Source organism: Aotus nancymaae, unplaced genomic scaffold (genome assembly GCF_030222135.1).
Source record: "Aotus nancymaae isolate 86718 unplaced genomic scaffold, 86718_ANA_hifiasm-v0.15.2.pri h1tg000041l, whole genome shotgun sequence".
NCBI lineage: Eukaryota > Metazoa > Chordata > Mammalia > Primates > Aotidae > Aotus > Aotus nancymaae.
The window spans coordinates 41,020,406-41,044,102 of NW_026988455.1; the positions used below are offsets into that span (position 1 = coordinate 41,020,406).

The 23,697-nt window shown below is 38.4% G+C and overlaps 1 protein-coding gene across 6 annotated transcripts in view; it reads right to left on the reverse strand.

Annotated features, from left to right (window-relative positions):
* The window catches only part of CUNH9orf85 (chromosome unknown C9orf85 homolog), a 150,633-nt gene that overhangs the window by 83,238 nt on the left and 43,698 nt on the right, over nucleotides 1-23,697 (reverse strand). Inside the window, exons 3-4 of one of the 6 annotated variants that reach the window (XM_064361652.1) lie at nucleotides 14,397-14,510; nucleotides 9,195-10,145 (exon numbers count right to left, since the gene is read on the reverse strand). The exons of 3 other annotated variants lie outside the window; for them this stretch is intronic. In XM_064361652.1, coding sequence (XP_064217722.1) covers nucleotides 9,830-10,145; nucleotides 14,397-14,510 — 430 coding nt within the window. In that variant the 3' untranslated portion in view covers nucleotides 9,195-9,829. Of the gene's footprint in view, nucleotides 1-9,194; nucleotides 10,146-10,533; nucleotides 12,440-14,396; nucleotides 14,511-15,811; nucleotides 16,905-23,697 lie in introns of those variants that run through there. 2 more of the 6 variants (XM_064361649.1, XM_064361651.1) reach the window with 2 other exon arrangements.

Genomic DNA, 23,697 nt, shown 5'->3' on the forward strand with positions numbered 1-23,697 from the left:
CATATATACATACATCCTATTGCTGGCATCTCACTTTGATTTAAAGATGATGAAAGCCATTTCATCACAATCTCAGGTATGCCATTTCCCTTCTTTCCCCTGTCATGTTGAACATACCCACAATAGACCCACTACAGAAGAAAACAAAAATTCTTAAAAGTTCATACTGACTTCCCTACTAAGGCAATGTGCCAGACTACGTGTTCTCTACATGCCTTCCAACTCTAACAACCCATAAGCAATTACAACTGCACCTCACAACGGGCGCTCTACAGTTTTTGTAAATGATGCAGCACGCGCCCAGGCAGGACAGCAGTCAGTCTTTCAGGCTTCAGGAATCCAAACCTCTATCACTACCAGGATTATTATCCACACTGTTAGTTTCTTAATGTTAAGGATATCTTAAAAGTGATGTATAACATACTACAGACTGCGAGAAAATATTTCCAAATCGTATCTGATAAAGGATTTGTATCTAGAATATATATAAAACATTCATAACTCAATGGAAAGAAAACAACCCAATTTTTAAAATGGACAACACATCTGAATAGATCTTTCACCAAATAAAGATATAAGATTGGCTGATAAACACATGAAAAATGCTCAGTCAACATCATGAATCATTAGAAATATACAAATTAAAACCACAATGAGAGGTCACACACACTAGAATGAGAGTAATCAAAATGCACTGACGATTACAAGTGTTGGTGAGGATCTGGAGCCTCCTCAGTTTGGAGCCCTCACAAAGCTCTAGGATTGTAAAAGGGTGCAGACATACTACAAGTTCAGTAGTTCCTTAAAAACTAAATATGAATTTACCAAACAATTCAGCAATCTAATCTCCCTCTTAGGTATATATACCCCCAAAAATGAAAACATATGTCCACACAAAGACTTTGCATGCAAATGTTCACAACAGTATCATTCATAATAGCCCAAAGTGGAAACAGTCCAGGCCGGGCGCGGTGGCTCAAGCCTGTAATCCCAGCACTTTGGGAGGCTGAGGCAGGTGGATCACAAGGTCAAGAGATCGAGACCATCCTGGTCAACATGGTGAAACCCCGTCTCTACTAATACAAAAAATTAGCTGGGCATGGTGGCGCGTGCCTGTAATCCCAGCTACTCAGGAGGCTGAGGCAGGAGAATTGCCTGAACCCAGGAGGCGGAGGTTGCGGTGAGCCGAGATCGCGCCATTGCACTCCAGCCTGGGTAACGAGCGGCGAAACTCCGTCTCAAAAAAAAAAAAAAAAAAAAAGTGGAAACAGTCCAAATTTGAAGGGGTAAACAAAATCAGTATGTCCATACAATGAAATACTATTTAGAAAAAAAAAGAATGATGAACTATTGGTACATGTTTTAACATGGCTTTACCTCAAAAATGTCATGTAAGGTGAAAGGAACTAGATTCAAGGACTACATATTTTATGATGTTATTTACATGAAAGGTTCATAAAAGGTAATTTTATAGACACACAGATTAAGTTGCTTGGGGCTGGGGAGTATGGGAATGGGAGTGGCTACAAATGGGCATGAGAGATCCTTTGGGATGATAGAAATGCTCTAACTGGATTGTGATGAAAAATGCACAATGCTTGTACATTTACCAAATCATTAAATTATGCACTTAAAATTGGTGAGTCTTATGCGTGTATATTATGCATAAAAATAAAGCGTTTTAAAAATATAGAGACAATTATCACTATGAAAAAAACTTTCATACAATTTAACTGAATTTACAGCGCAATGAAGGCTGGTATTTTTAACGGTAGTTCCCAACCATTTCCAGGCCAAGAATCCCTTTTGACAGCAAAAAAGTCACAGCCCCACAATAGTTAAATTGAACCTTAGCGTAAATTGAGGAAATACATTAATTTCAGGAATACTGTAATAATTTTAATTCAATTTGGACTTAACTAATCACATCTAAAAATGTAAATCACGTATAAAAACAGTCTAACAATATTAAGTGCAGATGTACATTTGCCAGCTCCTCCATACAGGTGGGTCTCTATCAAGGGACAGTGACCCCTGAGTTGAAACTCCTTCTAAAGCTTCCATCTCCTTAATGCAGCAATGATGAACCAAGAAATGCAAAACTGCTGCTTTAAGTTCAATTTCATGATGTTTTTAGTCATTCTGCAGTCAGTTTACAGCTGGGAAGAACATGATTTATTTTCCAGACTAGAGGTACATCCCATGTGTGGGCAAAATTTACTAGACAAGTGGATCATAGAAAAAGAGGATATTACATGACCGGAAAAATATACAAAGGTTGACTGGTTAGATGCTTGTCCAAACATACTATGGAGCTGTTTTGTGGATTCCTGTTTTGTTTCTAATCTATCCCTTAGGGCCCATTTCAGTTGTACTTGCTTGTGTCACCACACAGCCACAATGCAAACTTTGTATCAAATGTTCACGACCCTGCAGAGACAGCCTGCCCCTCACGGTGGCTTGCTTCCTCTGGCATTTTTAATTTCTGTAGGATATCCTCTCACATTTTCGGACAGTATTATAGCATCATCAAGCTGGAAATGCATTACCAGTTGAGGATTTCCCACGCATAAATCACTTAATAGGATCTGAAATGTACTGTTTTCATGGCCAAGAAAGGGATTCCAAAATTGTTTCCAAATTATTTATGAAACACTTGTTTGTTTCAGTAAGTTTTGTTTTTGTCACTGTCCACTGGCAGCCACTCACACTGCACCTGCCCTGTGTCAGCTGGCGGCCACAAGTGTTGCAGAGGCGAGAAACATAGGAGAAACTTATTTTTAAACAGTGTGTAACTGTTCACTTACACTTCTAAATAGTAAGCTCAGAATGTTTTTGGGTGAAGTATATACTATCCTCCCTGTGTTTCTAGATCATTCAGCATATGTTTTTCCAGAGTCACAACTGAACCTATTGCTTTAAGAGTACTTCACCAGAATGCCGGGCGGGGTGGCTCACGCCTGTAATCCTAGCATTTTGGGAGGCTGAGACGGGAGGATCACCTGAGGTCAGGAGTTCGAGACCTGACCAATATAGTGAAACCCCATCTTTAAAAAAAAAAAAAAAGTACTTCACCACAAAACATATTAAGTACAGTATACTGCTTGGAAGTGTAAATAACATACTTTTAAAAATAATTTTATCTGTTTCCTGACTTTGCGGACGTGTATCCTCTGCTAAGGGATGTCAGTTTTGTCTTGCTGTAGACCATCTTTTCTTACTTCAGCTGGTCATGGCAATTTCCCCAGGGCCAATTCATTTCCTGTTTCAGTTATTTAGGTCATTGTTCCCATGTTATGATTTTTCTTCATAATGGCAAAAGAAATAAATAACTCTTAATAGATTAAGGAAAAAATATAGGCCGGGTGCGCTGGCTCACACCTGTAATCCCAGTACTTTGGGAGGATCACTTGCAGTCAAAAGTTCAACACCAGCCTTGGCCAACATGGTGAAATCCCATCTCTACTGAAAATACAAAAATTAGCTGGGCATGGTGGTAGGCACCTGTGATCCCAGCTACTCTGAAGGCTGAGGCAGGAGAATCGCTTGAACCCAGGAGGCAGAGGTTGCAGTGAGCCGAGACTGCACCGCTGTATTCCAGTCTGGGAATAGAGTGAGACTCCAACTCAAAACAAAAGAAAAAAAGAGAAAATATGTTTCACAGATAAATTTGTAACTATATTAAACAAGTAAAAATAAAAAGTGGAATACATAAGGTCCTACTGAATTATGCTAAAAATTTATTTGCAATTTAAAATGCAAATTTAGAATTCGAATAAAAGTTCAGTGTAATAGAATACACTTTTCTAATTCATTTTCTAATTTCAGTTCAATTTTGTAATTTTAAAATACAATCTTTTTTCTCACTTGATTTACTCAAATTCCTTGTTGGTGTATGTGTGATATCAATTACAGTTAGCAATAGTTGTAGTTCTGACAAAGAAATAATGGACAGTTTGTTAAGTTGTTTCTGTCAATATTTTTTCTAAAGCTTGCTACTGCACTCACACATTTCTGGGTGGTGTTATTTAAGGGTCTATAACTCAACAAGCATTAAAAACTGTGAATCGCAAGCCTGACTTTCCTGTATAAATATTTTCATTGAAGGGATTTGCTTCTGTTCTTTCAGTGTAATAGGAATTCTGTCTCAAGGTTTCTTTCCTTTACCTCTGTCCAAGAGTTTCCAGTTTACTTGCATCCTACACCCACAAAACCCCCTGGGATCATTTGAAAGAAATGCCTCAACCAAAAAGTATAAAGTAATACCTATAAACATCATAAAGAGAGTACTTACTACGACAGGTTTTTTTCTACATATTTAATACTCACAACAACTTTACACTGTAGGAATTACAGCCCTCGGGGCCGGGCGCGGTGGCTCAAGCCTGTAATCCCAGCACTTTGGGAGGCGGTAGATCACGAGGTCAAGAGGTCGAGACCATCCTGGTCAACATGGTGAAACCCCGTCTCTAATAAAAATACAAAAAGTTAGCTGGGCATGGTGGGGCGGGCCTGTAATCCCAGCTACTCAGGAGGCTGAGGCTGGAGAATTGCCTGAACCCAGGAGGCGGAGGTTGCGGTGAGCCGAGATCGCGCCATTGCACTCCAGCCTGGGTAACAAGAGCGAAACTCTGTCTCAAAAAAAAAAAAAAAGAAAGAAAGAAATTATAGCCCTCGGCACATACAACGTAACTTCACAAAGGTAAAGAAATGGGCTGAGGGTCACAGCGGTAAGATTCAGATGATTCTGCCTCAGAGTAGTTTTATCTATTACTCTTGTTTAAGTCAAGATTTATGTTGTTTCACTTTAAGACATGGATTTCACAATACACTACTAATTTATTTATTTATTATTATTATTTTTTGAGATGGAGTTTCGCTCTTGTTGCCCGGACTGCAGTGCAATGGCGGGATCTCGGCTCCCTGCAACCTCCGCCCCCTGGGTTCAAGTGATTATCCTGCCTCAGCCTCCTGAGTAGCTGGGATTACAGGCACGCGCCACCATGCCCGGTTATATTAATTTATTTTTAAAAGTATTATTACTTTTTAACTGTGATAAAATTGACATACAACTAAATAAATTGTTAAGTGCTTAATTTTATATTTCTGTACCTGTGTAGCCATCACCTGGATCAAGATACAAATGAATCCAGCATTCCAAAAGTTCCCCACTTACACATATTCCCAGCCAATACCACCTCCCCAAAGATAACCACTATTCTGATGTCTATCACCAAAATTACTTAAAACTATTTCTGAACTTTGCATAAAGGGACCCATAAAGTATATAATCTCTTGGGTCTGGATTCTTTTGCTCAAGATATCTGTGAACAAACTATAAAATGTTAGTTACAACTTACGCTGAATTCAAAGACATTTTATTTACTTTAAAAGTAAAAAATATGCTGACTTGATCATGAAAAAAGAAAAATAAATAAAATTTTAAAAAGTGGGCCAGGTGTAGTGGCTCACACCTGTAATCCCATCACTTTGGGAGGCTGAGGCAGGTGGATCACGAGGTCAGGAGTTCAAGACCAGCCTGGCCAACATGGTGAAACCCTATCTCTACTAAACATACAAAAAAATTAGCTGGGCATGGTGGTAAGTGCCTGTAATTCCAGCTAATTGGAAGACTGAGGCAGGAGAACTGCTTGAACCGGGACCCGGGAGGTGGAGGTTGCAGTGAGCTGAGATCGTGCCACTGCACTCCAGCCTGGCTACAGAGTGAGAGTCGATTTCAAAATAATAATAATAATAAAAATAAAAATGAAAAAAAGTGGCTGAGCGTGGTGGTGGCTCACACCTGAAATCTCAGCACTTTGGGAGCCCAAAGCGGGAGGATCACCTGAGATCAGGAGTTTGAGACCAGCCTAGCCAACACGGTGAAACTCTGTCTCTACTGAAAAATACAAAAATTAGCCGGGCATGGTGGCAGGCGCCTGTAATCCCAGCTACTAGGGAGAGACAGGAGAATCGCTTGAACTTGGGAGGCAGAGGTTGCAGTGCGCCAAAGTCCTGCACTCCACCCTGGGCAAAAGAATGAGACACTGTCTAAACAACAACAACAACAACAATGAAAGAAAAAAAGTTCATTTAAAATATTTAAATAATTTACATGTAAATGTTTAATATTAAAATTTAATTCATATACTTCAAATTAACATTGCTAGAGGTTATAGAAACGTCTAAACCAAGTTTTAATGAAATACTGTACCACTTAGTCAACCTCTGAGCATTTAGGTACTATTTGTGTTTTTACAACCAATATAGTTTTAAACCCTTATTAGTACCAATTAACTACCAACTATAAACAATCTATGGTAATGCAGAGAATGCATTTCCTTTGTAAGAAACCTATTTTTAGATTATAAACTTTTCTTAATTTGTAAGATTACGTAGAAATAAAAGATGCAACCGCATATGTAATTGCGGTTTAATTCTTTAAAAAGACTTTACTTCCTTAAAAAGTCCTATGTATGAGATTTGGGAAGGTATATTTTTTCAGTAGGTATAATGTTTGACAAAGTTGTGGGGTTCAGTAGCATATTGCTGACTAAGCAATCCCAACATACTCCCTAGATTCCATAAGTGTGGCCAGTAAAAATTGTGGAAAATAGTCCTGTAACTTTCAGTATTGCTGACAAATCTGAACAATATGAAAGAGAAAAATTCTATGCCATAATTAGAGGGCAATCATTTAATACAGGACTAATGTTACAAGAAAAGAAAAAGACCTAGAAAGAGGGGGAAAGGAAGGGGCAGACATGTGTTAATTAAAAGTTAATACTGTTATAAATTTCACTTAAGAAAAAAGTTTAGGATCATGGAATATTTATGTCTGCATAAATGTGACAGGTAAGTATAGTATGTATAAGATCTATCTTAGATTTAGATTTTACATATATAATCTTGTATACATGGTATATCAATTCTTCTTTGGAGAATGTAATCAAACAACCAAATCCATAAGCCTTCATTACTAGTGAATCATTTTTTGATATACCGACGTTCTCTTTTTGTCATAGCACATGAGTGCTATAAAATTGGGTTACAAAACTTGCTGAGGTATCAGCTGGGAATGCATTTGGTTGAAAGTAACAGAATTAGCAGCAACTTATGCATTAAATGTCCAATTAGACATGTAATTACCTTCTTTTTTTGAGACAGAGCCTCGCTTTGTTGCCCAGGCTGGAATGCAGTAGTGTGACTTTGGTTCACCAAAACATCTGCCTTCTGGGTTCAAGGGATTCTCCTGCCTCAGCCTCCTGAGTGGCTGGGACTATAGGCATGCACCACAATGCCCGGCTAATTTTTGTATTTTTAGTAGAGACCGTTTTTTTTTGTATTTTTAGTAGAGACTAGATGTTGGCCAGACTGGTCTTGAACTCCTGACTTCGTGATCCACCCACCTCGGCCTCCCAAAGTGCTGGGATTACAGGCGTGAGCTATTGTGCACGGTCTATCTTTTCTTTTTTACAATAAAAGAAACTTTATTTAAAAACTTTTTTTTTTTTTTTTTTACAGACATAGGTGCTTGAAAAAGCTCTAGACATATAATTACCTTACGAGAATTCTAGAGATGGTTGAGAGCCCAGGGCTCATTACTTCAGCAGCTTCACAATGTCAGGGCTCTGGATCACTGTCTCTGCAGCTCATTTGTTGTCCCTATCATGGCTGCAAGCTCTAAACATCATGTTTCCTCACAACCATATTCAGGAAGAAACAGCCTGGTAGAAAAGTGCTTTCTTTTTGTAAGTGAGGTAAGTCTTTCCCAGATTGTCTCAGCAGATTCCCCTTATATGGCTGGCTACTCCTAGTTCCAAGAGGGGCTGTGAAAGATAAAACATGACAATGGGGGTACTATATTCTAGTAGCTACAGAGAAGCAAATAGGCCTGGGAATGGCTTTCTGCCATATGCAACTAATCGTATTTGTTACAACTTATGATCAGAATCACCTGAGGAATTAGAAAAAAAAAATCCTAGGTTATATTCCAGACCAAATGAATCGTGATATCCCAGGAATAAGAATTTTCTTAAAAGATCCTTATATAAATTTTACCATCCGAGTTATGAAACTTCTATAATAAGGCACTGTCATATTTCAGAATATGTGAATGCAGTCTTGATATCCTCCTGCCAGTTATCAAGGTGCAACAAATCAATGCACTACATTAAACCAATTCATTGCATTAAAACAAAACAAAGCCTTCATCTAATTTCTATATGCTGAGTTATGATACAAATAGCTATTGGACTAGAAGGGTTAATTCCTAAAACATATATAAAGGAACTAAATATAAAAAATATAAAAGTCTGCTTAAAAAACAAAACAATCTTTCTTAGCACTAAGGAATGAAATGCAGCTATTAACATATGTCACTAGGTGATGCTCTTTGTTAAATTTTTTCCTGGTAAAGTCATCTAAGTAATTAGTACTCATTCACATGGGAAATAATTTATGCTAGGTCCAGTAAGACTTTAGTTGTCTCCTTAGATCACAAAAGTAGTCCAGAAAATAAGTTTATATGTAAAAAAGGAATGCCACACAAATTTGTGGGACAGAAAATTTGTCAGGTTATATGTTTAGAATATTGTGACTTTCACATTGTGAAGATAGTATTTCTATCCATTTTTGTCTCCATTTTTTGTTTTTTTTTTGAGAGGGAGTCTTACTCTTGTCACCCAGGCTGGAGTACAGCTCACTGCAACCCCTACCTCCCAGATTCAAGCAATTCTCCTGCCTCAGCCTCCCGAATAGCTGGGATTACAAACACCTGCTACTATACCTTGCTAATTTTTGTATTTTTAATAGAGATGGGTTTCACCATGTTGGCCAAGCTGGTCTTGAACTCCTGATGTTAGGTGATCTGCCTGTCTTGGCCTCCCATAGTGCTGGGATTACAGGAGTGAGCCAATACATCCAACCTCCACTTTCTTTAATGTCTTAAAATTTTATACTCTTGTTGACAGAGTTCTTGAATACTTTGATGTATTTCCAGGTAATATTTTCTGACATCACTGAAACGTTATCTGTGTCTTTACTTTGTTATGCTGAAATATCTTAAAGTAAATTGGTATTACATCCTTAAGAATTTCAGTATGCATTTCTAAAAAAACATTTCACTTATATTATTCCCTATTATATATTATCAAAAGTGAAAAAGCCAATAAACACAAAGGGGCTCAAAAAAAGGGGCTCAAGCTTATTTGTAATTAGAAATACAAATTATTAAGACAAAGAGATACTATGGCACACATATCCAACTGGGAGAAATTGAAAAGTCTGATACCAAGTGTTAGAAAGGATGCAGAGCGCTGAAATTCTAATCCATTGCTATGAAAAAGGGGATGAAATCTCTCTGGAAAAGTTTTGTCTTACATAGTAAAAGTGAAGTTGCACAGCCCTGATTCCCTCTACGACTGCTAGATACATACCTAACAGAAATGCACAGGTCTACCAAGAGACACATGTAACATTGGTCACACTATGTTTCCTGTTACAATGTTTATAACGGGAAAAATTTGAGATAACTCAAATGTCTCTCAACATTAGAAAAAACAAATTAAGGGCCAGGTGCACAGGCTTATGCCTATAATCCCAGCACTATGGGAGGCGGAGGTGGGCATATCACCTGGGGTCAGGTGAAACCTCATCTCTACTAAAAATACAAAAATTAGCCAGGCGTGGTGGTGCAGGCCTGTAGTCCCTGTTACTCAGGAGGGTGAGGCAAGATAATCGCTAATCACTTGAACCCAGGAGGCAGGGGTTGCAGTGAAGCAGTTCATGCCACCGCACTCCAGCCTGGGCAACACAGTGAGACTCTATCTCAAAAAAATAAAATAAAATGAAGTAAAATAAAAAATATGGCCAGGAGCAGTGGCTCATGCCTGTAATCCCAGCACTGGGAGGCTGAGGCAGGTGCATCACCTGAGGTCAGGAGTTCAAGACCAGCCTGGCCAACATGCTGAAAGCCTGTCTCTACTAAAACTACAAAAATCAGCTGGGCGTGGTGGCAGGAAGCTGTAATCCCAGCTACTTGGAAGGCTGAGGCAGGAGAATCACTTGAACCCAGGAGGTGGAGGTTGCAGTGAGCTGAGATCGCACCATTACACTCCAGCCTGGCGACAAGAGTGAAACTCTGTCTCAAAAAAAATTTAAATAAATAATTAGAGTGAAAAAAAATTAAAAATATAAAAAAAAGAGTTAACAACAACAACAGACCGAGCTAATTTATATTGTTTAGGAGTACAAACATGGGTAGTAGAAAAATTAAGAAAATAATTATCAAAATTCAGAATAGTGCCAATTCTGGGAAGAAAGATGAACTTTTGCTGAGGGAGAGCCTTGCTGGGGTCTTCTGATGCTGGCAGTTTCCTCACCTAGGTGTATAAATGCATGAACTTTCCTTTATAATTATTTATTGAACTATATAAATTATATGCACTTTTTCTATATGTACATTGTGTAAGAGATTAAAAGGTAAAAATGTGATATATAAAAAAATATAAAACTGTGATGATATATAAAATTTTTTAAAAGCTTCATATACTATTTATTTATTAAGTTATTAATATGAACAGTTATGCCTTACAGGTGCTTTTCGAAGCCTATAATAAGATATAGCCCACTATCCAGCCCAGGAGAAAGATAACAAACATTACCATTCTTATAGTAAGTGTAGCATTAAGTACTCACAATAGTCCCTTATTTGGCCATCAAAGGCAACAGTCAGTCAAGATTCTTTAGCTCCATTAGGATTTTAACTTTCTTAAATTATAGCTGTTTTAGAGTCAAAAGTCCAACTTAAATTACCCACAGAGATGTGTAGCATCTCCTGTTAAAGAGAAAGCAGTCGTTCTGTATCAAAGCCCATCTTGCCTTTTAGGGTAGCAGTGGTCAAATTCCGGTATGGGTAGAAGGCAGGTAGGTCATAGGGAAGTTTTGATTAATTTACAAAGATTGTGTTTCAAAGCTCTAAAAACCCATTTGATGGTGGCAGTGGCAGTGAGGAGTCACTATATTTCACCAACGGGGTCTTCCCTCTCTCTTTTTTTAAAAACGATTATGTAGCTAGATAAGAAGATCTTCCCAGTGTCGCAAGTTCAGCAACTGGATATGGATTCCTTGCAGTTTGTGCCGGAGGTGCGGGTGCTGACGGCACTGGGGCAAGTTCCCCTATAGTAGGTCCAGCGTGGGTAAATTTAACTTTCCGATCAACTTCATCTATTGCATGAAGCAGCGTCTCTTGATTCGTCATTACTACGTGTTTGAGTTCCTCCAACCGGTCTAATCGGCAGTTGATTGCTTTTTGACCCTCCTATATGGTCCCAACAGATACAGTCAATGCATTGATTGCAGTTTTGAGTTTCATTGACTCCTCAGCTGGGTCGGGTACTGTAATCGCGTTAATCAGCTGACAGTGTGTCTTTCCCAGTTGGTTCTTGTGACTTGATTCCGAGCATTAATTCCACCAGCCTCTCCACACCTCCCGGGGTCCCCACCCAGAAAGGGCTGTGACCCAGAGTCTCTTTCCATTGGTGTCATTCTTCTACCTTCCGGCTTTTCGTAGTGGGTACCAAAAAAATACAAAGAATTGCTATACAATTGTTAAACATTATTATTTGAAAAAACTTCTTTTGCTTTGTAACAAACATAAGTGACAGGGCCTTAGTTTTGAGTCATTTACTTAAGATCATTTATCAAAAGGGATATACTGAGGACCAATTTTTGAGCCTAGCAATATAACAATGTCATCTTATTTTACATGAGCTAGTTCTTATACTATCATCAATTCTGAATCTTGTTTAGTTTGGTATTAGGTAATACAGTATACACAATTTATATTGTTCATGTACAAAATTTGTCAATTTTTCTATAGCTTTTTCTGATTTCCTCACTAGGATTTCACAGTATCTTTTGGAAAATAGTCAGAAGTTGGTTAGAATTTCACATTCTTAAGTTGACTTTATTTCTTTATTTTCTTTTTGCGACAGAGTCTCACTCTGTCACCCAGGCTGGAGTGCATGGTGCCATCTTGGCTCACTGCAACCTCCGCTTCCCAGGTTCAAGCAATTCTCCTGCCTCGCCTCCCGAGTCGCCGGGATTACAGGCATGAGCCACCATGCCCAGCTAATTTTTTGTATTTTTAGTAGAGGCCGGGTTTCACCATGTTGGCCAGGCTGGTCTCAAACTCCTGACCTCACGTGATCCACCCACCTAGTAATCCCACCTAGTGCTGGGATTACAGGCGTGAGCCACCACGCCCGGCCGACTTTTAATACAGTGATATTAATTCATTTGATGGTCTCCTTCTGTGTCTTCTAAATCAATATCAAAATCTAAATCATCATCACTTTCTTCATTTCTTCTGCAGCTTCTATGGTTGGAACTTGGATTATTTTCAGTATGTTCTGTTTTTTCTGATTTATTATTGAACCTAAAGATGAAATAGAAAATTTCTCTTTATTTCCCAGCTTTCATTATTTAACCACGTAGATTGAAAAGACTTTTACCATTACATTTCTTGATTACAGGAACCTAATGAAGTAAGTATAAAGAGAAAGATCCAGCTGGGCATGGTGGGTCACTCCTGCAATCCCAGCACTTTGGGAGACCAAGGCAGGTGGATCACCTCAGGTCAGGGATTCAAAACCAGCCTGGCCAATGTGGCAAATCTTCGCCGCTACTAAAAATACAAAATTAGCCAGGCATAGTGGTGCACACTTGTAATCCCAGCTACGTGAGAGGCTGAGACAGGAGAACCGCTTAAAGTTGGGAGGCAGAGGTTGCGTGTGCTGAGATTGTGCCATTGCAATCTAGCCTGGGCAACAAGAGCAAAACTCCATCTCACAAAAAAAAAAAAAAAAAAAGAGATCCTTGAATACTAACTTGAAATCCAACCAATTATAATACTACTGTCACTACAGTAGGGTCAAAGAAATTAATACATGATGTCTATTTTTTTTTGGAGATGGAGTTTCACTCTTGTTACCCAGGCTGGAGTGCAATGGCGCGATCTCGGGTCACGGCAACCTCCGCCTCCTGGGTTCAGGCAATTCTCCTGCCTCAGCCTCCTGAGTAGCTGGGATTACAGGCACGCGCCACCGTGCCCAGCTAATTTTTTGTATTTTTAGTAGAGATGGGGTTTCACCATGTTGACCAGGATGGTCTCGATCTCTTGACCTCATGATCCACCCGCCTCGGCCTCCCAAAGTGCTGGGATTACAGGCGTGAGCCACTGCGCCCGGCCCCCATGATGTCTATTAAAAGAAAAGTTGGGCTGGGCGTGGTGGCTCACACCTGTAATCCCAGCACTTTGGGAGGCTGAAGCAGGTGGATCACCTAAGGTCAGGAGTTTGAGGCCAGCCTGGCTAACATGGTGAAACCCCATTTCTACTAAAAATACATCTCAGCTACTTGGGAGGCTGAGGCAGGAGAATCCCTTGAACCCAGGAGGTGAAGGTTGCAGTGAACTGAGATTGCACCATTGCATTCCAGATTGGGGAACAAAAGTGAAACTCCATCTGGGGGAAAAGAAAAGAAAAGTTGGCCAGTGGTGGCTCATGCCTGTAATCCTAGCACTTTGGGAGGCTGAGGTGGGTGGATCACGAGGTCAGCAGTTTGAGACCAGTCTAGCCAACACAGTGAAACTCGTCTCTACTAAAAATACAAAAAATTAGCCGGGTATGGTGGTGTGTGCCTGTAATCCCAGCTACTCAGGAGACTGAGGAAGGAGAATCCCATAAACTTGGAAGGCGGAAGTTGCAGTGAGCCAAGATCACATCATTGCACTCCACCCAGGCAACAGAGTGAGACTCTGTCTCAAAAAAATAAATAAATAGAATAAAAAAAATAAATAAAATAAAGGTTGTTAAATAACGTGTAATTCTTTGGAATGAATGTGAATCTCACAAATATTTTATTTTCTTAAAAAATATAAAGTTTCACTTTAATTGTCATGATAGAAAAATAATTTCAAAAGTCTATATTAAGCTGGGCGTAGTGGCTCACCCCTGTAATCCCAGCACTTTAGGAGGCTGAGGCGGGCAGATCACCTGAGGTCAGGAGTTCAAGACCAGCCTGACTAACATGGAGACACCCCATCTGTACTGAAAATACAAAATTAGCTGGGCATGGTGGTGCGCCTGTAATCCCAGCTATTTGGGAGGCTGAGGCAGAAGAATTGCTTGAACCTGTGAGGAGGAGGCTGCGGTGAGCCGAGATTGCGCCACCACACTTCAGCCTGGGCAAAAAGCAAAACTCCATCTCAAAAAGAAAAAAAAGTCTATATTAGTTTGACATACAACTTAAGTCTAAGAGTTATGGATCATCTCTTAAAAGAAATTTATGTATCAATCACTAAGTAAAATTGAAACATAAAAGGAAACACTCACGGAATAACAATGTCTTCCTTCTTTCCACATTTTGCACAAACTTCAAGTTCATAGGCACATGGTCTACATATTATGTGATAAGAATCCTTCACCGTCTTTTGTAAACATTTAACACTAAAAAATAAGATGGTAATTTATTTATATTTATTTCAGACTTATTTGATAAAATAAGAGGATGTCTCTAAATGTATAGTTAAAAAGCCTAAAAATAAAAACTCCTAAATTTCAACTTCAGGCATTTATCTTATATCACTCTAAATTAATTATATTGCATTTCTAGATAACAGTTTACAGCTGCAGAATAAAACTGCTGGATATTTATCTACTCTTAAAATTTTTTTAAAGTGTCATTAAAAACGCATTAAAACAAGATCAATATACAAAACTCAACTGTATTTCTACATACTATCAATAAACAATCTAAAAATGAATAAAGGAATAAATTCAATAAAAGAAGTGCAAGACCAATACACTGAAAATTACAAAACATCACTGAAACAAGCTAAAGACCTAACTATATGGAAAGGTATCCCATATTTTATATGAAAATACTCAATATTGAAGGCCAGGCGCAGTGGCTCATGCCTGTTGAAGCAGGAGCAGCTGCGAGAAACAGACCTCTTGGACACCGAACTAGGAAGGAAGAGGTTATTTATTTATTTTGGCCGGGAGCAAGGCAACATGTTTCTCTAACAGCCAAGCTCCTCTAACAAAGAGAAGCTCTGCCTTCATATAGGCTTACAACTCTAGGTATTACACGTGAAAGGGTCTTGGGTTTACAGTTTTAGAAATTACATGTGAAAGGGTCTTGGTGGATGGAGGAGGAGTGGAGTGGGGTTTGATCTTGTTTAAGTAAAAACAATGCCTTCCGGAGAAATTCCCCCATTTAATGCCTGCCATCTATAGGAAGGCGATTTATGAGGCGCCAGTCGGGCCAGCCTTTTCTTCTATTGAAATGCAGTGTGGAAGTCAAGGGGGAGGTGATCTTAGATGCTTGGGTCTCCTTCCTCACTGTAATTCCAGCAGTTTGGGAGGTCAAGGCAGGTGGATCACCTGAGGTCAGGAATTTGAGACCAGCTTGGCCAACACATGGTGAAACCCCATCTCTACTAAAAATACAAAAATTAGCTGGATGTGGTGGCATGTCTGGGAGATGTGCCACTGTATTCCAGCCTGGATGACAGAGTGATACTCCGTCTCAAAAAAAAAAAAAATATTGAGAAGAGAGCAATACTCCCCAAACTGATCTACAGATTCAAAGAACTCTCTATTAAAATTCCAACTGGCCATTTTTGCAGAAATTGGCAAGCTAATTCTAAAGTTTATACAGTAGTTCTACTGACCCAGTATAACCAAAATGATCTTAAAAAGAAACAATAAAATGGGAAGATTCACATACATTGACTTCAAAACACACTACAAACCTACAGTAACCCAGACTGTGTGCTACTGACATAAGAATAAACAAGTATAGATCATCAGAATAGAATTGGGAGTGTAAAGGCAAAATAGTGGAAATATACTATGGATTTATAGAATATGTAAAAGTAAAATTTATAACAACAATAATACAAAATTGGCAGGGAGGAATTGAAAGTATATTATTATAAAGATTATGAGGTACTTATTCTGTATGAACATTATCAAAAAAATGACCATTTTAGAACAATCTGTACCACAAGAGCAATACATTCTCTTCAAGTATATTATTGAACATTATCTAAGACCATATTCTGGGCCATAAAGCCAACTTCAACCTCTTTGAAAAAGAAAAAACCCTGAAATTTATATAAAGTATATATATATCATCCTGCCACAGTGAAATTAACAAAACATCAGTAACAGAAAATATCTGGAAAATGCTCAAATATTTAGAAACTAAATAACTTATTTAGAAACTTCTAAATAACCCACAGATCAAAGAGGAATTCACAGAAAAAAGAGAATATTTTGACTGAATGACCATGAAAACACAACATCAAAATTTACAAAAGGGAGCTAAAGAAGTCCTTGGGAAATTTATCTTAATACATGATAATAAATTATATTAAAAAAAAGTTATCTAAACTACCTTTAGAAAATAGAACAGTAAATTAACATTTACTTGTTAAGCTATATTGGTATGTTTGTTTTAGCATTCCAGAAAGATTTACTTGATTATTATGCAATAAAAAATTTTAAATTTTGATTCCATTAGAATACACGTGTCAAAGGTGTGTGAACCAGAACAACTCCATCTTGAATAGGGGCTGGGTAAAATGAGGCTGAGACCCACTGGGTTGCATTCCCAGATGATTAAGGCATTCTAAGTCGCAGGATGAGATAGGAGGTTGGCACAAGATACAGGTCAAAAAGGCCTTGTTGATAAAACGGGTTGAAGCGAGGAAGCCGGCCAGAACCCACTGAAAGCAAGATGGCAACAAGAGTGACCGCTGGTTGCCCTCATGGCTATACTCCCACCAGCACTGTGACAGTTTAGAAATGCCATGGCAATGTCAGGAAGTTACCCTGTAAGGTTTAAAAGGGGAGGAATGAATAATTCACCTCTTGTTTAGCATAAAATCAAGAAATAACCATAATAATGGGCGACCAGCAACTCTTGGGGATGCTTTCCCTATGGAGTAGCCTTTCTTTATTCCTTTACTTACTTTTTGTTTTTTTTATGAGATGGAGGCTACCTCTGTCACCCAGGCTGGAGGGAAGTGGTGCGATCTTGGCTCACTGTAACCTCCACTTCCCAGATGCAAGTCCTTCTCCTGCCTCAGCCTCCCAAGTAGCTGGGATTACAGGCGCCTGCCACGATACCTGCCTAATTTTTTTTTTATTTTTAGTAGAGATGAGGTTGCAACATATTGGCCACATGGTCTCCAACTCCTGACCCTAGGTGATCCACCCGCCTCAGCCTCCCGAAGTACTGGGATTACAGGTATGAGCCACCACGCCCAGCTGCTTTACTTTCTTAATAAACCTGCTTAGACTTTAAGGACTCACCCTGAATTCTTTCTTACATGAAATCCAAGAACCCTCTCTGCAGGTGTGGATCAGGACCGCTCTCCAGTAACACATGGATAAAGTTAAATAACTCAAATGGATTAGGAGTATTTCCACAATACTTTCTGACTTCTATTTTTTAAAGTTTTAAAACAATGTTTAAAAAAGTCTCTCTTGATTATGATCATCTGAGACATCAATGAAATGATGTTTTCATTTCTTTGAATATTTCATATTAGAAACCCCTGGGGTAAACAAACCCCCATATTCAAACTGCTAATGCACGGATAAAATAGTATTCACAGAACTTAGTGTTAAAATTTACATGTAAAATAAGCTTAAAATGGGATGCCTTGTTTTTAAATCTGCAGTCAAAAGATACTGATTTGACATTCTCCAGCCCAACTAGAGACCCAAGAACAGATTCCTTAAGAGTCAAACACCCGTATAGCTTATTAAAATGCAAACTCCCTGGCTCATGTATTATTTACATAATCAATATCTCAGGGATGGGTCCCAAGAATCTAACATTTTTAGAAATTCTTATGCTACAACCATTTGAGAACTTCTGACCTACATCCAAGTAACACTGCCTTGGTATTCAAGTGGTGGTTTTTCAGTGTTCTTAATTGCTGGTACACATTATAATGGACAATTCGGAGAACAGAATGCATTCTACTGCTGAAAACAATTATGCTCTTTTCAAATTTAAATCCCTTCCAAAAATGAGTTCAGTTTCATTTAAGATAGTGACTGTTAGTATAAATACACCTATCTTATAGCAAGGCAAGTATACACATACATACTTAAAAGTGACATTTTCCTCTTTGTAAATGTTTGTGATTGTTTCTAGGAATTGTGTGTATTCCACACAGAAATGAAAAGAAGGCAAAACTATCATTTTTAACATCTCTGAGGTAAAATTTGTAAAAGTGTTTGTGAAAATGTAAAGTATAAAAATTTTATTTCTGTACAACCGGAACTTTACAACTTTCTAGTTTCTCTGTCATAAGAATGGGATCTCAGCGTGCCTTCTCTTTCAAAACTCTTATCCAGGCTTCTTACCCTCAGGTGAGTAGACTGAGAGGAGACCTCCAAAAGTTTAAGCTTTTTCTTTTTCTCCCACTTAAAAACTACATTTTTTTCTATCCAAAGAATCTTGATCTTATGTATGATAAATTTTATGTTATTTTAGTGATAAGAGATATGCACTCCAAGTTGTCACAAAACTTATACAGTATTTTGAAACATCTTAAAAAACATTTATAAATTCTCCAATCACTCCTGAGTATTTTCTCTACTTAGGTTCACGGTGTAGAAAACCAAAATATTTCACCCCAAAATATGCTTCTTTGGCACATTTTGAGATGGCTGTTTAGAGGGCCTGCAAACACAAACACCTAGGAAAGCTGTTTTTTGTGAGGGTGATTTGCACCTGCAGAGGAAATAAAGTGAAGTAAACAACAGATATAAACAGGCTTTCTCTGAAGCCTGCCCTTGTCCGGATCTAGGAAAGATTAACTCAGCTCTAAAACTTTAAAGCCCTGACAAAAACATTTGCCAGAGGCCCTGCAGGGCTACTACCTGTGAGGTTTCATCTGCATAACAAGACTGCCTTTGCTAGCCAGGTTCCTCCTCTTCTCCCCCACTCATAACTGCTTTGCCACAATCTGAGCCCCACCTTCCATTCTTTCTGTAACATCAAGATGACACAAAAATGTTAACCATCTTGGCCTTTGCATTTCTTTTTATACTCGTATGACTCCTATGTACACGTGTGCACATAATAAAATTTGTATGCCCTTTTCCCTTGTTAATCTAGGTATTATGTTTGTTTTATAGATCCAAAACATCAAACCTTAGGGGGAAAAAAAAAATCAAACCTCCCTACAATGGTAAGGAAAAATTTTAAATTCAACTAAATATGAATTTTTCCAAATTTCCCTCAAAAATGGCTATATTGTATTTCATGAGTTCATTGATAAGAAAACTTTAGAAATGTCAAAATAATGATAGTTTTGCCTTCTTTTCATTTCTCTATGGAATACACATGTTAAAAGAAAAACTTTAGCCTAACTACATTTAAAGGAGTTTAATTGGGCAATGAATGATTCACAAATCAGACAGCCCCTAGAATCACAGCAGATTCAGAGACACTCCAGGTCTCCCGGCCAACACAACGTTTTATATTGTATGATTAAACATCAGTATCTGGAAAGTATGTTTGAAGGAAGTAAAATTTCTCCTCTACCTTCTTACGGTTTCAGTTTGGGACTGACATAAAATAGATAATTACTCGCTAGAAATAAAAGACTTTACTTCGTTACAAGTCTCTGACACTGCCTTCATTTCCTGGTTATTACACTTTGACCTTTAACATAATTCAGCTCCTGCTGTAGTACTCTCACGTATGTGATGACGAGGTACTTTCCTAAACAATGAGCCACAGTACTCCACCCTTAGTGTACAAAACAGAAACACAACATTGCTGAAGTTTCATAAAGTCCTGTTTTCCTGCAATGGCTCTAAGTAATCTGTACTCAACATAGCAAGATCATAAAACTTTACTATGAGATTACATGATATGCCACTTAGAGAATGCTTTTAAGAAAACAATATCCCCAAATTCTAAGTACCTTAAGTATAAGAAGTTATTACACAATTCGCTTCCTTGTATCCTAGATTACGTGTTTGAAAGCAAATGAAGAGGTTATACTACACTGTCTTATTGCAGTAGTCAAGTAGATTACAATAATTCTTAATTTTATTTTTTGAGACAGGGTCTCACTTTATTGCCCAGGCTGGAGTACAGCAGTGAGTGCAGCCTCAACTTCCCAGGCTTAAGCAATCCTCCCACCTAGGCCCCCAGAGTAGCTGGAGCTGCAGGAGCATCTCGCTAGCCCAGCTAATTTTTTCTGTTTTTTTGTAGTGACAGGGTCTCACTATGTTGCCCAAGTTGGTCTAGCACTTTTGGACTCAAGGGATCATACAGCCTCGGCCTCCCAAAGTACTGGGATTACAGCCAATAATTCATAAAGGGTACAAAATATTTACCTCTGACCAAGTGTAGTTAAGGAAAAATAAAAAATAGTATTCAATATTTTAGAGCTGGAAACTTTAAATTAAAGCATGAACTGGAGTGTTCATGAACTGGAGAGCCATTGATAGAAGTAATAAAAGCTCTCTACTACTTTCACCTTTAAAGGCAGTAAGACCATAGTTGTGGGCAAGAATAAAGCCACAGTTCATAGTTATCACTTACTACAATGTAATACAATAAGCTATCAATGACTAAAACTCCACTCTAGGACATTTTAATACTCCTGGAATGTGATGACAAAATTTTCAAATCACTAATTAACCTTCAGAGCCTCAGCCTATTATAAGGAAGGCTGGAGGCCAGGCACAGTGGCTTACACCTTTAAATCCCAGCACTTTGGGAGGCTGAGGTGGGCAGATCACCTGAGGTCTGGAGTTCGAGACCAGCCTGACCAACATGGAGAAACCCTGTCGCTACATAAAACACAACATTAGCTGGGAGTGGTGACACATTCCTGTAATCTTAGTTACTCAGGAGGCTGAGGCAGGAGAATTGCTTGAACCCAGGAGGCGGAGGTTGTGGTGAGCTGAGATCATGCCATTGCACTCCAGCCTGGGCAACAAGAGCAAAACTCCATCTCAAAAAAAAAAAAAAGCTGGAACTGAAAAGTATGACAAAAATGGCCAATGTGTATTGCCACACACTGGTACACATGAAGGGACAGATAGATAAGCAGAATATGGCCAGGCGGGGTGGCTTGTGCCTGCAATCCCAGCACTTTGTGGCAGATCACTTAAGATTAGGAGTTTGGGACTAGCCTGGCCAACATGATGAAACTTCATCTCTACTAAAAAGACAAAAATTAGCCAGGCATGGTGGTGGGCACCTGTATTCCCAGTTCCTCGAGAGGCTGAGGCAGAGGTTGCAGTGAGCCAAGGTCGCGCCACTATACTCCAGCCTGGGTGACACAGAGAGATTCTGTCTCAAAAAACAAAAACAAACAAAAAAGATCTGTAGAATATAACTGCTTGCTTTTGTTTGATAAAAGAACAACAACAATAATAATAACCCAGTTTTTTAAACCTAGAAATCCAAACTCTAAGCCAACTTTCCAAGTTTTATTTTCTCTTCATTTAGTGTATATTCAAAATAGACCAAAACCTCCTTTTGATAGGCAACTTTGATTACTGTTCTTGGATCACCAAAAGTTATGCAATGAGAAGAAAAAAAAAGTAATGAGCAAATGAATGAAGAAATGTTAATTCATGTGGAACCAAGAAACAGGACATATAAAGACAGCCCGGGATTATCTGCATTGTTTATGAAAGGCAACAGGGGATTCTTGTTCATTTTCTCTCCATTCCCTGGAGCCCTTCTCACAAGGTTTCCTATAAACATTATTTATACCACTCTTCTACCTTTAAGTCTTTTCTAGACCTTTCTCTCTTGGTTTCATTTTATTCTTCTGCAGCCTTACCTTGCATCCTCTGCATCTGTTTCTCCTTTTACTCACATCTAGCACTTTCTGCAACCTGCCTAAGAGTTATCTGTGGAGTCTCTCTCTCCTAAGAGATGGTAAATTCCTGGGTAACACAGATTAATTCAGTATCTTCTTTAACATACAACACAGTGTCTTGTACATTAAGGATGCTATTTAAAATAACTGCAAATTGAATCGAGCTTTCTTTCTGTTGTCCTTAACAATCTTGTTTTTGCTCAGAACTTAAGAACTCTGTTTGGAGTAATATTCCCCAATATAACTTCAACTGACTCTTCCTAGAGACAATTTTGTTCTTAATATAACAAGTGAATTATAGTAAATTATCTTTCACATCCAGTCCAGCTTCTTGGAGGTTACAGAAGACACAAGAAAAGGTTTCCTAACAGGTGTTATTTTCATTCTAAAAAGGAAAACTCCACTTAGTTAGGGACCTGACATTAAAATAAAAGCAGTAAGATTATGAAATTTAAAAAATCTGGATGCTAGTTTTGAATATACTGTTCACTAGCTGTGTACAGGTTAAGTCACCTAATTTTTCACCTCCTTATCTGTTCTTGCTTCTTCTACAGGGTTGTTATTAGAATCCAACATATGTGACAGAGGTTTGAAAATGTTAAATTTAATACAAATATCTTAATTGTCCACTTTGATCTCAGAATTCTGGGGTTAAAATATGTAATATATATGACGTGGCAGCCACTTGCTCTTGGCCTCTTCAAGTTTTGTTAAAAATGATTGACAAGAGGTGGATTGACCAATAGGAGTAAGGCTACAAATTTACTTAATGTGCATACACAGGAGCCATCAGAATGAAGACCCAACTTCTAACTTATATATCATCTTGAGGTTACAGAAAGAATGGGGGCTTAGATTCTGATAAAACAGAGATGGAAAGAGGCTTGGCCAGCAAAGGTGGCCTTGTTATGTAGAGGAGCCTCCCTCAGAGAGACTTTTAAAGGTTTCCTGCTCTCAGCCTCTCCTGGATCTGGGGAAATAAAGAGACAGGGGAGGGGGCATGACTGCATTAATGGAGATTCTATACGGATACAAATTTTCCCCACTTAAGACAGCTTTGCAAGGCCATTTCTGTCAAGATGGTGAAGTGGCAGCCATTTCAAAATATGTCAAAGAAATACATTTTGGGGGTAAAATATTTTAATTACCTTCAATGACGTCCTTAGCCAGGCCAGCTTGAAGTATTTGGGATCTTTTCCTTTCCTTTTACCCTATTTCCCCAAACCACACCGGCTTCCTAAAAATTCTCTAAAGAATTTCAGTAATAATTCTCAAAATTCCCACTAACAGAATATGATTTCTACTTTTAAGGGACTTCTTAAGTGTTCTGGTTTCAACCTTTTACACTTAAAATTCCACTAGAAAGGATACATCATTCAGACCTTAAATAGTACAATGACTGTACTTCCAAAATACCAGTAAAGGTTCTATAATACCAAAAGCTACTTCTACATCCCAGAGGACAGTTCTTACTGAAAGTATTTTATCGATCTAAGACACATTCTCTGCAATGCCATTCCTAATCCTTATTCATGGAAGTGATGCTGTATCATGGCTCATGGTAGGAAAAAATAAACAACTATAGGGGTTTTCTCAGCTATTTATAGTGGATCTTTACCGTGTTTATGGGGAATGGGGCAGGAAGGAGAAAGAAAAGACCTGGACTACAGTTGAAGTATTTACTACCTTTTAATTGTGCTTAGATTCTGGAACATAGCATTTATTTTTCGACTATCTTCATCTTAAAAACCTCT